The sequence below is a fragment of the Eublepharis macularius genome, chromosome 4, assembly GCF_028583425.1.
Source record: "Eublepharis macularius isolate TG4126 chromosome 4, MPM_Emac_v1.0, whole genome shotgun sequence".
Classification (NCBI taxonomy): Eukaryota; Metazoa; Chordata; class Lepidosauria; order Squamata; family Eublepharidae; genus Eublepharis; species Eublepharis macularius.
Genome location: NC_072793.1, coordinates 77,886,555 through 77,900,596, shown reverse-complemented (window position 1 = coordinate 77,900,596; position 14,042 = coordinate 77,886,555). Strand labels below are relative to the sequence as shown.

At 40.2% G+C, this 14,042-nt stretch overlaps 1 protein-coding gene across 7 annotated transcripts in view; it reads right to left on the bottom strand.

The window, feature by feature from the left end:
• The window catches only part of MYOT (myotilin), a 64,580-nt gene that overhangs the window by 1,842 nt on the left and 48,696 nt on the right, over positions 1-14,042 (bottom strand). For 3 of the 7 annotated variants that reach the window (XM_054975367.1, XM_054975372.1, XM_054975374.1), the window contains 6 exons: positions 9,242-9,398; positions 6,072-6,173; positions 3,910-3,959; positions 2,717-2,849; positions 1,043-1,250; positions 338-503 (listed from right to left, as the gene is read on the bottom strand). In XM_054975367.1, the coding sequence (XP_054831342.1) occupies positions 338-503; positions 1,043-1,250; positions 2,717-2,849; positions 3,910-3,959; positions 6,072-6,173; positions 9,242-9,398 (816 nt within the window). Of the gene's footprint in view, positions 1-337; positions 504-1,042; positions 1,251-2,716; positions 2,850-3,909; positions 3,960-6,071; positions 6,174-9,241; positions 9,399-11,935; positions 12,527-14,042 lie in introns of all 7 variants that reach the window. The other 4 variants (XM_054975369.1, XM_054975371.1, XM_054975370.1 and 1 more) reach the window with 3 other exon arrangements.

The window sequence follows — 14,042 nt, the reverse complement described above, 5'->3', positions numbered from 1 at the left end:
TTGTGTCATCTTAGATAAACACCTTTTCTCCAGACTCAAGCATAACCAGATCTGGCCCTTTAAACAAGCAAGTTGCTCCACACTGTAAGCTGTAGACCAGTACTTTGCAGAAGAGTGGTAAGAGAAGCAGGACAATCCAGGGCAAACTTTGCTAGTGATTTCTTTCTATACTTTTAGCACAGATCAATACTTTTTCTAGTGAATGGAACCACAGAGATAACAACCTACTACATTAAAGCTACACTTGCAATACTTTTATCTATCTGGAACCACCAATGAAATCTAATTCTATTTTGACTCCTGATGAGATGAGTAAACCCATCAGGTGGCTACCTACCTTATTCTGTCTGTATTGAATTGTACCATTTCATTATTTCTTTTCCAGTAGATCTGTGGTGGAGGGATAGCAGAGACTTGGCATTCGAGTCTGGCTGAATCCCCCTCATAAACTTTTGTGCTTTGTGGTTTAAAGATGAAAGTTGGGGCTTTCCGATGTTCTCGTGCTAGAAATTTTAATGAGAAGAAAAGTTAGAATGTTTAAAGGACACAGACCAAAAAAAACCCTATCTACATCCATGACATGAACACTGAAGGCTAATAAAAGATATATCCCCAAATTACATTCTTTGTTGCCTTAGTCAATGGATCTATTATAAATTCTTTTGATGCCCCAATTCAGAAGGGAACTTCATAGCTTAAATAGGGATTTTTTACTGACTTCAAGATCAGCAACAACAACATATCTGTATTTTCTGTCCCCACATTTGACTGAAGGTGCATATGCGGGAGTGAAGAAGAGCTTTTCCTGCCCATGCAAGAAGATGTAGTCTGTCCTTAGCAAAGCCTCATTGATGACATTCCAGTATATCATTAAAATGGTTCCCAAACCCTATCCTTAGTATAGGAGTATGCCACTATCATTTAAGCTTAGCCCGTAAAGAATTTTGCTGTTCAAAATCCCATTGCAGGATGAGGATGAGATGGTCAAGATACATCAGTTGAACGAAAACAGAACACATGAAATATCCAAGCACTTTCATACCAATGACATCCAGTTTTACAGTGAAAGAAGCTTCTCCGGCACGATTAAAAGCAACACACTCCCATGTTCCTGCATCAGAGACATGAACTACTTCAAAAATAAATGAGTGGAAGCCTTTTTCGGATACTATCATTTTATGACAACCATCTGGGTGAACCAGCCGTCCATTTAAATACCATGCTATATCTGGAGCTGGTAGTCCACTGACCTGTAGGAGAAAAGACAGTAAATTGAGGTAATTTGAGGTTTTAAAAGTACCACAGTTTATGCCCCAAAGCACGTCTGTATGGGAGTCCAGATATAAAACAAGTTACTGGCATGCTTTGTAAAGTACTTTCATATAGGAATTAGAAACATGGAAATATAGAACTGGAAGTTTCCACAAGGGTCATCTAGTCCAACCCCTGCACAGTGCAGGACATTCACAGCTACCTATCCCCCACTCTCCCAGTGGCCCCTGCTCTACTCCCAGAGGAAGGTAAAAACTCTCCAGGATGTATGGCCAATCTGGCCTGGAGAAAAAATCCTTCCTGACCCCAAAGTGACAATCAGCATTATCCTGGGCATGTAAAAAAAGGGGCCACGAGAGCCTAGCACCACCTCATCCCTTCTTGCCCTTCCTCTCCCGATTTGTCTAAATTTATACTGTATTTCAGAGTTTTCTGTTTTGGAAAGCACAGCAAGTCATGCATATGTAGATGTGATATGGGTTTCAATGTGTTTAGCAAATGTAATCTGTACATAGCAATTTTCTAATGTATGAAATTGTCATGAGAAACAGTTCAGTGTTATGCTATATGCAATAGTCTATGTATTGGTAATTGGTTTAATTTTGTGACTCGTGGTTTTAGTTGCATTTATAAGTATACTACTAACTAAAGTCTTTATAAAGGAATTTTGGCCTGTTTAATTTTCTAGGGCATAAAGCTAAATATATAGCTTGGGATGAAGGAAATAGTGGTACAAGAAATGATCACTATGAAAATATGCAGTAGCACAAGTGGCATATAAAATAAATGGTTTGACAAAAAACTAGATCAGAAGGAATAATGTGCAAATAGATAAGCCAAGCCAGGAAACCTTTGCCACATTGCTCATACTAGTGGTATTTTGTTAAGTGAGTTGCAAATTCTCCAACCTCTCTCTTTATTAGCAGATTTTGTGAAGCAAAACTGGAGAAAAAAGCCCAGGGTCACAAGAATTGACAGGTTTATGCACATTCTCCTTTCCAAAAGGTTACCAGCCACTGCTCAGTTCAATATTACAAGAAACATCTGATCTATAGGTGAATGTTCTGAATTCTTTTATAGATACATAACAGAGTTCTTAAACAGTGGATGATCAGGCTGCCCAGGAAGGCTTTTAACCAGTTCCTCATACTGGAATGTGACAATAGCCAATGACTTAAGGTTGTTTTGAAAAAGGATTAGTCAGGCTTATGGAGGATTTAGATTTATCAGTGCTATTAACTGTGATGAATGGAATGACTGATCAGAGGTATTGTTCTTTGAAACAACAGATGATGCGAAGAAATGTTACCACCTTCATTTCCATCTATGAGTTTCCCAAGAACATCTGACATACAAGAGAGAGTGATGCATCACTGTAACATGTGGGGAGGGGGAAAGAAAGCTATTACAATTTCATCAGTGTTGAATAGCTTGGAATTATTACTTTGAAGTCAATCCTGCAGAATCGTCCCTCTTCAACTGTTAAGTCTTCAGGAACTTGCACAAAACGTGGCTGAAAGAATTTCTCCTGGATTGAGCCATGCTCACTCCTCTCCCCTCTTGAAGACGGCCTGCTCCTGTAAAAGCACATTTGCCAATGAAAGGCAATGAAGTTTCCTATAATTTCTATCCCTAGATAATCCCACCCCATACATACATTCCAAGATCCACTCAGCCCGCTTTAATAATATCACTGCACAGTAGGATTGCCAGGCCCCTGTAGCCTTCAGGTGGGAAAGGGGGAACCTGGCACTTATCTCGTACCTTGTGTGTGCTTCTTTTTGCGCACGGACTTGCTCCCAGTGCTTTGTGATGACATAACTTCACTTCCAGGAAGTGATGTCATCACGCTGGCCATGGGTGCACTCCTGTGCTTTGTGTGAGGCAAATTCAGCCCATTTAGAGCCAAAATTGCCCCTAGCGAAGCATAGGAGCATGCCCATGGCAGTGTGATGACATCACTTCAGGAAGTGATGTCATCGCACCCCACTGGGAGCGTGCCAGATTCATGCTTTCCTGGGTTGCCTACCATTGGTGGGTGACCTCTGGGGTGCTTACTACCTCCTGCTGTTCACCAGTGACTGACAGGCAACAGGGCAAACCCCTGGCAGATTGCCTGCTACTGGCAAGCAACAGGGAAACCTACTGCACAGTTATCCAGGGAGTGTGGTTCCCAGAGGGACAAAATTATATTTCTACTTGTGAAAATTCACTGTTTCAGCAGACACAGCCACTACTGTGCTGAACAGGAAAACTACCTTCACATAAAGGAGCTGCTATTTTTGGCTTCCTCATACTCGAGGTACCTGTCTTCATATTTCTCATGGAAGATCCTATGCTTTAAAAATTCCCCTTACATTATAATTTATTTGCTTCAGCTGTATGCATCTTTTTGAAAAAGGCGCCACCGTTCCTCACATCAACAGCATTACTTCAAAGCATTCAGTTCCACCCCACTGATCAGGCAAAGGGTATTATGCCAGCCATCCCACTAAATACAGCTTTAGGTAGCTTTCATTCAACCAAGTACACTACATACATTCCACACATACTTAAGTATGCAGACTGGAGGCAGTCTTGTATTACCAGAATACATAAAAGTTACCTTGCATCAGAAAAGTGGTGCATAGCAGTTACCTGATTTGAGCTGGAGGCACTTGCAGTCTTGTGCTTTCTAAATTCTGCTGCTGGGAAGATCAAAAGAGGGTATTAATACTATCTGAACTTGCTAAACAGTTACAACCAGGGCTGCTTTCACATCTGTTGGATAATGTACTTTCAACGCACTTTAGCCATCATTTGCAATGGGAGTTTTCTGTGTGAAACAGGAAAATCTACTTGCAAACAATCACTAGAGTGCATTGTTGAACGTGTGAAAGCAGCCCATCTCTGGGCTGCACATTCAATCTTAGCAGCTTGCTTTTTGAAAGAAATCCCATTAAAGCAAATAATTTCCTAGGGCAACAGTAAGTTTTGTTTTATTGCACCATCATCAATAGCAACAAATGCCGTCAGAATTCACACATGTGCCATGATGCAATTCTTTCCACTTATCAGAAATATTTTGGCAAAGATGTAGCCTTTGTTGGAGGAAGGGGGGCCATTATCCCATTGGAATATCTGAAATGGGAGCTAGGGACATGGTGTCCTTCAGCTGAGCAGGAATAGAAGTCAAGTCACTTTAATACAGTACTGGCAACAGCACAGCATGTGCACTCACAAAAGGGTACCAATGGCAATTGACACATCTTAAGCTGGAAAATATTTTCCTTGTTAGATCACGGTGCTATCTAAACTTTCCAATAGCTTTTTCACTAAATCACAGAAACATTCTGAGCAACTGAAATACTTTTTCTCTCCCTAGCAAAACTCATTTTATACTAACATTTTGAAGGACATACCATATGTAATAGAATTCAATACCAGGTATAATTCAGGCTCTGTGGTATTCCTACCATTCCAGCAATGAGGACAGTTAAATATAGGAAGTGCAGCACTGACAGTTCTAAGTATTTGCGCCATATAAGCTCTGTCTGAAGTCCTTCACATTCACCAAGGTTGCAATCCAAAAACCTTCACAGATACCATTTAACATGGGAAATTCCACCAAAGCATGGTCTTAAGCTTTGCTACACCTTGGTGAGATACTGGCCACTATTACAAAGCAACATCTACAGATGGTTTTATTTCAACTGTCTAGAAAGAACATTTCCTATGTGGGACCAGGTCTTCACTTTGCCTAAGACCATATTAAACAGGACCTATTACAAGAAATATTACTGTGGAGAAAGGAAAGGGCCAGCTTGGATTCATTAACCAGCAAGATTTGCAGAAACAAGGGAAGCATGCTAATGCTACAACTGCTTATGCAATGCAATTCCAGATGTTAAAAGCCAGCTGAAATGACAGCTTCATGAAAACATAACACGATATTCTTATAGTGTTACAAAGATGGATTTCATTAGTGTTTGGCAAGATGAATTATACCAGTTGCCTACAGGCAAAAAAATCCTGAAGCCACACTCAGAAGAGCTTTTTTCAGCCAAGGTTAATTATTCATTTCAAGTTAATGTTTCCATCTCTATGCAATATGAAAGTATCAATTCACAAATAAAGAGAGAAAAACTTGTATTTTATTACAAAAAGTGGACAACAATCTTAACCACCCAGTAATATTTCAAAAGCTGTGACTGGGACTGAAGTAAATGCTCTATCTGCTAGTGCCAATACGTCACTCAGAACTTCTTGCATCCAGGACATCCTCCAGTCAAGGGCAAGGCTTATTTTATACATATTATGGAGACCCACTAAAGGTTAGCCAGGGGACAGCACAAGAAACTGGATACAAACCGTACCTCATCCATGTCCTCAGTCAGCGGCCCTGGGTAAATCACTGGGTGTTTCCCATATAGCAAGCTATGTCTTGACTGATGAGGGAGAGTGCCCTCAAGTCATAGCTGACTTATAGCAACCCCTGTTGGGGTTTTTATGGCAAGAGACTAACAGAGATGGTTTGCCAGTGCCTGCCTCTGTGACCCTAGTCTTCGCTCGAAGTCTCCCAACCAATTACTAACAAAGGTTGACCCTGCTTAGCTTCTGAGATCTGACAAGATCAAGCTCACCTGGGCTATCCAGGTCAAGGCATATCTTGAATATCATGCTTATAAACCTTCTCCTAGATCATATGATTGACTGTAGAAACAATTTGCAACCTTAAAAAAAACCCCAAATATATCTTTTTGCAAGTATAGCAAAAATATCTAGGTTGCATTCTGGCCGGTGGCCAATTCTTTACTTACTTGCATATCCTGTGCATTTTCTTCACTCTGTGCTTCAAATACAGATGCAGCGTTTTCTGGTCCAAGTAACCGACGAGCCATTCTCTCCTCGTAGCTTAAACGCTTAACAGGGCAAAGTGAAAGCTAGTTAGAAAAATGCTAGTTGAATCTCAGTGTCCATTCAGCATTACAGAGCTCATGAGAGAAGATATGCCAGAGGGTAAAAATACACTACAGTCGGGGATCAACTGTTGAGAGTATTTATGGAATAGAAGCGACCTTTATGGCAGATTCTCTAATTATGACAAAGGAAAACTTCCATGAACAGGTATGGAGCTGAGAGAGATGAGCTAATAAAGGGTGTATCCCTAAGCCATGGTACAAGCCCAACTCCCTCCCACTTTACGATTTCAGATGACAGATGTCCAGGCCACCAAGCTTAACACAGCTGTCAGTTTTGACCATCCAACTGTACTTCAGGCAGGCTAGCTACCTCTCCCCACCCCCAGCCCTTTAAAGGATCTCATGAATTTATCCATTCTTCTATCAACTAAAAAGGATTTTTTAAAAGTGCCAGGTGCTTCAGAGATGAAGAGCTTTTTCTTGGTGACACTACACTGAGCCTAGTCCATAGACAGATCTTGCTGCAAATGAAGATTAAGTCTACCCATTTGCAGTAGGACCCTTTGAAACAAGATACATTTGGAGTAACTTCTGTAGGGATGCTTCCAATGTGCTCTATCTGCTCTAGTAGTTCTACATCCATTTTCAACTTCAGCTTCTTTGTGTCGGGCAAAGAGAAGACAGACCATTTGAACAGCAATGGGAAAAAGAAGGAATTAACAGCACCACAAGAATCAACTGGGCTTTATAGAGCCAACAAGCAGGCATCAGACAAAAATGCCAATGGAGAGTAAGGGTTTGCCAGGTTGCCTCCAACCAACATCGCACAACAAAAGGTTTTCAGTGTTCATTTCTTGCTCCAAGACAAGTCACTCACAGACTGGACTGGAGGAATAAGAAAATTAGGCTTCGCCTTGAAGCCAGTTTCACCTTAAGAACTAGCACGAAACATTGCTGTTAACAGAGAGTGTAAAAAGAGCATAGCTCTGATATAAGCAATCTGTTTAATTAAAGCAAATCTACTAAATGATGACACATCGTATCAGTATCAACACAATGTATTCTTGTCCAGGTAGGGTTCCATATTTGCAACTCCCAGCAATTTTTAAAATTTAGTATTCAGTCCTGATTCAGATCAAGACTGGAGGTGTTTGTGTGTGCGCATCAAGTCTTCCCCCTTTATTGTTTTCCTAGACAGCTGCTATTTCTCCAAATGAGGTAAACATATGGACCTGTGGGGATCCATATATATTTGACATGGAGGGGGAATTAAGTGTAAGGTCCATCAAATAGGAAGCAAGGTAGTTCAGGGTGAGTTACACCATACAATTAAACCAACTGTATAAAGTTGCCTGTCTCTTCCAGTTTAGGAAAATAAGGACTGAACACGTATCTTTCCAAAACATTTTGAAATGCACATTTTGTCTTCAAGGCTTTGTATTTGTCCTTCTAAAAAAGTTTTCACAGAAAAGCCAACCATATGAGAATGGCTCTTGAAAATGAACAGCTAATACTGAAGACGTTATCAGGTGGCCAGAGTATACGCCCAAGCTCTTCTACATAAGCATGCCAAGTACACAAGACCAGCTGCCAAACCCTCAAATATTTCACTGTTTGATGTACTCAGAGAATAACGTGCTACTTGTTCTTCTCCTACAGACCAACATGGCAACTCACCTGAAACTATTCTCTTGTAATCCTATTTACTGAGAAAGGGGGATGGACAAAAATTAAGTTATTCTTTTAGCCCCTTTCATAATAAATGTATCTATTAGGCCACTTGCAGGTTTCTCAGGATTTCTGCAAGGAAGCTGCTTCTTTCTAACCACAAAGGTTATCTGGGCTACACTAGTACTGCTTGGAAGCACTTGCTCTTGGCTAAGAGCTCTTGCTCTTGGCTATATAACCAGATCTCAGCACTTGCTCTGGAAAAGATACATACAATTCTTAGACTGATTATTTTCCCCACAAAAACCAACAGATCAGTATTTAAGAGAAGTTTGTCTCATTTAGATTAGATTAGTGAATGGGCGAGTGGGGTTATCTTAAAGGAGATGGAAGAGATCATGGTTTTTGCCCTGCTATTATTCTGAAAATTGCTACAAGATAATCTAGTGCAATTCTTCTGTCCTAAAGCAAGGTAATCCATTCACCAGCTAAACTGCCCTGCTCCTGCAGCCCCAGATCATTCAGCAGGCTGGAGAAACCATTGCCCCAAGCCTTACAGTGCGCAATTATTTTCATAAGACTGCGGCTATCTTACAACGGTGTCCATGGAGCTAGATCAAGGTGGGTAGCTGTGTTAGTCTGTAACAGTAGAAAAGAACAAGACTCCAGTAGCACCTATAAGACTTAGAAAATTTGTGGTAGGGTATGAGCTTTTGTGAGCCACAGCTCACTTCTTCACTGGTGTCCATGGTTATGTAACAGACAAGGAGCTGACACCAAAAACCGCAACCCTGTGTTTCCCAACCCTCTGTAAATCCTGGTTCAATTTGCATCTTGTAAAGATGCCAAGTTGGAGTAAGTTGAACTTAATGTTACTGAGGGAAGGGAGATGCAACACATGGTAGCCACTGCAAACAGCAGTAATTTTTAAAGCTTGGACGCACACCCTACAGTTTCACATACTTTGAGTGAGTTCCTGATCACATGGTTACGTGGATCCTTTGCACTTAGGGTTCTCTCTGACAGACTTTGGCATATCCTATGACTCACATACTTGCATTCAAAAATGGTACCGGGTCAGAAAGCAGGCACTGGTAATTCAGGAGACATTTTATCCCCAAGTAGCCCCACTGAGAATTTAATCGCCCTAGGGTAGCAGATCTCCAGCAGAATAATTCCAATTCTGAAATGAGCAGGTGGAGTCAACTTGACTGACGTGGAACAGCCTGAGAGAACAAACAGCTTTATGCATGTTCTTTTTTTAAAACTCATGTACAAAGTTTCATAGCAGGGCATTAGCTTATTAAAGCTCTTTGAGTAACTGGGCTTCATGTAATCTAGTTCAGTTGCTAACTTTCTAATCCCTAAAGCCAGGTACACAGAATATTTATTTTTCTTACTTGGTTGCCATTGTGGAGAAGATTATCTTTGCATCGTAGTTTCCTTTCCAAATCTTGAATCAGAGCGTCTTTTGTTCCTTGTATCTCTCTGTCTGAAGTTTTCTGCACTTGCTTGGTGCTGCTAGTCTGCTTCTTGTACATAGGCTTGGAATAACTGCTAATTTAAGGGGAAAGGGAGAGACTCAGTTTGGTCATTTGGCACTGATAGAGGGTACTGAAGATAATACCATTACTAGTCCTCATTCCCCAGTTGATATGCAAAGAAAAGATGACATCACTAATGCCATTCACAGAATTCTATATTTTGCTGAACTACAATGGAGAGAGTACCACACATCCCATGGTATCAAACTGTAAAGACCGGCAGAAAGGAAACACAGAGACCATTGTGGTGGCTGTGCCTTGTGTTCCATGTGCACTTTTCCAAGAGGTATTCAGCAGGTTTCCTCACTGGAAACTTTGCTTGCTCCCAAAACAACTTAGACTTTAAGAGACAGGCATTACAACTACTCTGGTATGAGGGCATCAGTTTTAATGGGAGTAACTCTCCCATTCTCAACAGAGTTATGGCCTTTAAAGTCAATGGGCTTAGAAGGGCATCTCTGCTTAGGATGAAGCTGTAAAATGTCTTCCCTTTTAAAATTTAGGGCTATTCCTTTAGTGAGGAGACCTGAAAACAATCACTTGTTGCCCAAGCAGCAAGACTACAAAAATGAAATTTCACTTGATCTGTTTTAAAGTCAGACACCCAAGGAATCTAAATCACAATCATTGGATAACTATTTACAATAATATCCTCACTACTTTAATCAGATGAAATGTTTCTTTAAAAAACTTCAGAGACTACAAAGGGTGCAACTGATCCATCTAGCAGCATATCTTTAAAGGAAGTTTTTTTAAAAAATATATAAGTACTTGTGGTCCTTGTCATTTCCACCTTTTATATTAAGAGGGTTTTTTTCCCTTCTTCCACACACATGATGGAATGCCTCTTCTAAAATAATCACATTAACACACATACATTAACTTTCTAAAAACAACGTATTTTGCTTCAGAACAACTGTTTGTAGTCATTTGCAATTTTATGTCATTTTAATCAATTTACAGAGGGCTCAGACATAAGCTTGCAGCCAGTCAACTAATTCATACAATTCACTGACTAAGCTCAATAGAATTATCGGCCATATCTCGCTGGCAACATTTTACTGTTCTTTTTCTGCACATCATATACAATTAATATCCCTTACTTGTTATAATGCCCTGACTTGGATGGTCCAGGCAAGACCGATCTTGTCAGATCTCAGAAACTAAGCAGGGTCTGCCCTGGTTAGTACTTGGAGGAGACACAAGGAAGTCTAGGGTTGCTATGGAGAGGCAGGCAATGGCAAACCACCTCTGTTCATATCTTGCCTTGAAACCCATGTCAGCTGCAACTTGACTGCAACTTACACACACCATACCCCATTATAGTAGGATTAATGGACTGGAAAGCTATTCTTGAATATTCTATACCACTTCACACCTATATACTTATTTGAAATCAAGTTTCACTGATTGCAATGGAATTTACTTCTGTCTCTTTAGTTGCAGCCTTACAGACAAATAAGGACCCCTTGCCTCACATTACATTGAGGCCACTGAATAAAAAGGTAGAAATATTTAGCAATTTGTCAGTGAAACCCATTAAAGAAATGTATTTTACAGTATACTGTGGTGGTTACTTCAGGAATGTGGTATGCCTTATGAAATAGAAATTCCAACTAGCATTAAAGTTCCCAGATTTGTTGTGTTCCTGCCACCTGTGTTTCTGTCCTATTATTAGTACCTGCCATTCCTCCTACTGTTGTCCTTTGTGCCCTTCATTTAGGCATTAAGGAGAACACTGATGTCACTGCTTTTTAAAGCAGGAAGAAGAGAAGGTTGGATAGAAAATAGTTTGGACATTCTGGTGCTTTATTGTGAAATACTAGGGAATTGTTGCTATTATAAATCTCTATCAAGAAAACTTAGGTTTTCTTCCCCTTTCATTTTCTACAAGTGGACCACCATCATATACTCCATTGTTCCAAGTCAGAGTATTTATTTCCAAAAACACGATAGGGATTTAGAAAGATGTAACTTGGTAAGTAAATGTGCTTAGGACCTCACTGTAAAAAGCTTAGTGGGATAATCCTACTCTAAACAATAGAAATATAATTACACTTTAGAATAGCTTTAACCCATTTGTTTTATATTATGGTTCCACAATTAGCATTAACAATTGAAAATAAAAGATAAAGCTGTTCACAGCTTCACATAAGAATGGCTTTCATCATAAATCAATGTGATTGCTGCTTCTTTTGCCACATAATAAACTAAGTGTTGATAAAGCAGAGGTATTTGGGGAGGCACCCATCTCAACTATCCTCCTTTGCAGGTGACATCTTACACCTGAGTTTGTGTTTGCCTCTCCTCTAATTAGGCTTTGGGGGAAACCCACTGCTCATGCCTCTTTTCTCTTATGGAAAAGAAAACAGAAGTATCACTCATTAGAAAAATAATGGCAGTTTAAGATTACCTGGCTTGGTCTCCCTGCCTGCTTCCCAGTGACAACACCTGTGTTGAGGACTTGGTATGGGCACACAATTTCAGCAACATCAAGTGTTTCAAGAGCCATACATACACACAATTCAAAGCAAGGGAAAGCATACTTACTTGGATTCCACTGAAGAAGGACCTTGGCTATTATAATCAAAGTGGGAGGGCAACACGGAGCAAAGGAATGCTGCAGGGGACTGGTTATGCATGGATGAAATCCTCTGGCCAGATGAGGAGCTAGCAGGAGACTGCGCAGATGCAGGTGTTACGGGAAATGAAGCGCTATATGAAGGCGAGGAGAGCGAGACTGGCGAGCTTAATGATGAAGAGGAAGAAAATTTCTTCTCACTAGGGTTACATGGCTGGATTAGAATGGAGGACTGCTTGGTTTGCCTGCTTGGAAGCGTAGCAGATGGTTCTGGTCCTGGAGGCTGTGGTTTCCCTTGATGTGTATTTTGAGACTGGATAAAGTGTTTTGGACGCTCATAGTTAAACATGCTTGGTTGATACATAGAGGAAACTGATGGGAGGTTACTGACACTCATGGGGAAGCTTTCACAATTCTCCTGTGCTTTAGGTGAAAATGGGTTTTGGGTTGGTGGCTGGAAAGAATTGGATGATAAATTTTGTGGCCTTTCTTGGCTAGGTTCCTGGGTGGAAAGGAACCCCTGCCTCAGGAAAGAGTGGCTGTCTTGATGATGATAATCCCTTTAGGAAAACAATACAAATAAATAAATAAATAAATGACATGCCATAGCAACTCGCAAGAGTCCATTGAGTCCGAGAACTGGAAGAACACCAGTGAAGAACGCAGTCCAAAGCCTGTCACTAGCAGTGAATTTTATACCTAAAGCTTCCCTAAGAAACGTCTAATCTTTTCCCATCTTGACGCTTTGTACTCCATTTTTTCTTTGTAAATTGTGTTTTACTGCTATCACTTATGATTTAGCAAATATCAGCACTCTCATATGAACACTGAAAATCCCTGACAGGTTTTACAAGAATTAAAAAACGTATATACTCCAGTTGTTTTTGACAGTAGTTTAAGAATGATCAGAATTCACTTGTTTATGTCAATATTCACTGAAACAATTATCCATACATATTTATATGCCTGTTAACATACGGCAACCGTCTCCCATTGAAATCAGTATAACACATTTTTAGCATAAAACGGACAACACCCATAGCTTTTACTTAAAGGTACTGGCTCATTACATGATTTGCCGTAGTATTATTAGAGACCCTCAAACAATAGAATACTGCAAATGATTACAGCTGCATGTGTTGGGAACTAACACTGGTAAGAACATGAGTAATTGTGCCCCACTATATTTCCCCCAAAGTTTTGCAAAAAAATAGAAGACGGGAAGCTCACCACTATTCTCCCTTCCACCTCCCCCTATAAAAGGGACACATCTAGAGTTCATTGATCAGAAGTCAGCCTTGGCAAGAGCTCCAAGTATTGGAGATATGAGATGCTTCCATAGAAGGACTCAAAACTGACATCAAAAAGGCTGAGCTGTACATCTCTCTATGAAGAATAGCACAAAATTGCTCCTGGCTAACACACTGTTAAGCATCCAAAAGAATGCAAAGCGTCTTATGGTTATAGGTAAAAGGCCCAATCCAAAGAAAGTTGGATATGTTAACTGAAATCAGAGGACGGGGGTTGTCTAAAATAATTGATTTCAATGGCACTTGTGGAAGTGCAGCTTTCTCTGGACTATGCACAAACCTGCAGAGACTTGTACACACACTTCATTAATATCTTTTGAGAATGTATGCATTCCAAGTAGCTTCTCAGAAGCTAGCAGTCATCTTATGCATTTTTAAAAGTCTATGTCAGATTTCCTGATCTACTGATCATCTAATTAACAAATAGGAGGCAGGATCATCATGCTCAAGTCCAACCACATAGTGATAACGAAAATATTTATGCAACTCACAAAAATAAAGGCTACTCAGAAGATCTAAACAGCTTTTCTTACATGGGCATTCAGACAAACAGTACAATCCTAAACAGAATTACATGCTAATAATAATATTAACAACAACTGCACCTATTTACCACTCTTCAAGCAGTGAACAAGGTCAGTGTTATTATTAGCATCTCTACAATACAGCTGGGGAGCTGGGGTTGAGAGGAGCAGCTTACTTTAGGCATGGTATTAGTGGGATTCAAACCAGCGGAGTACTGATTTGTAGTCCAACCACTTAACCA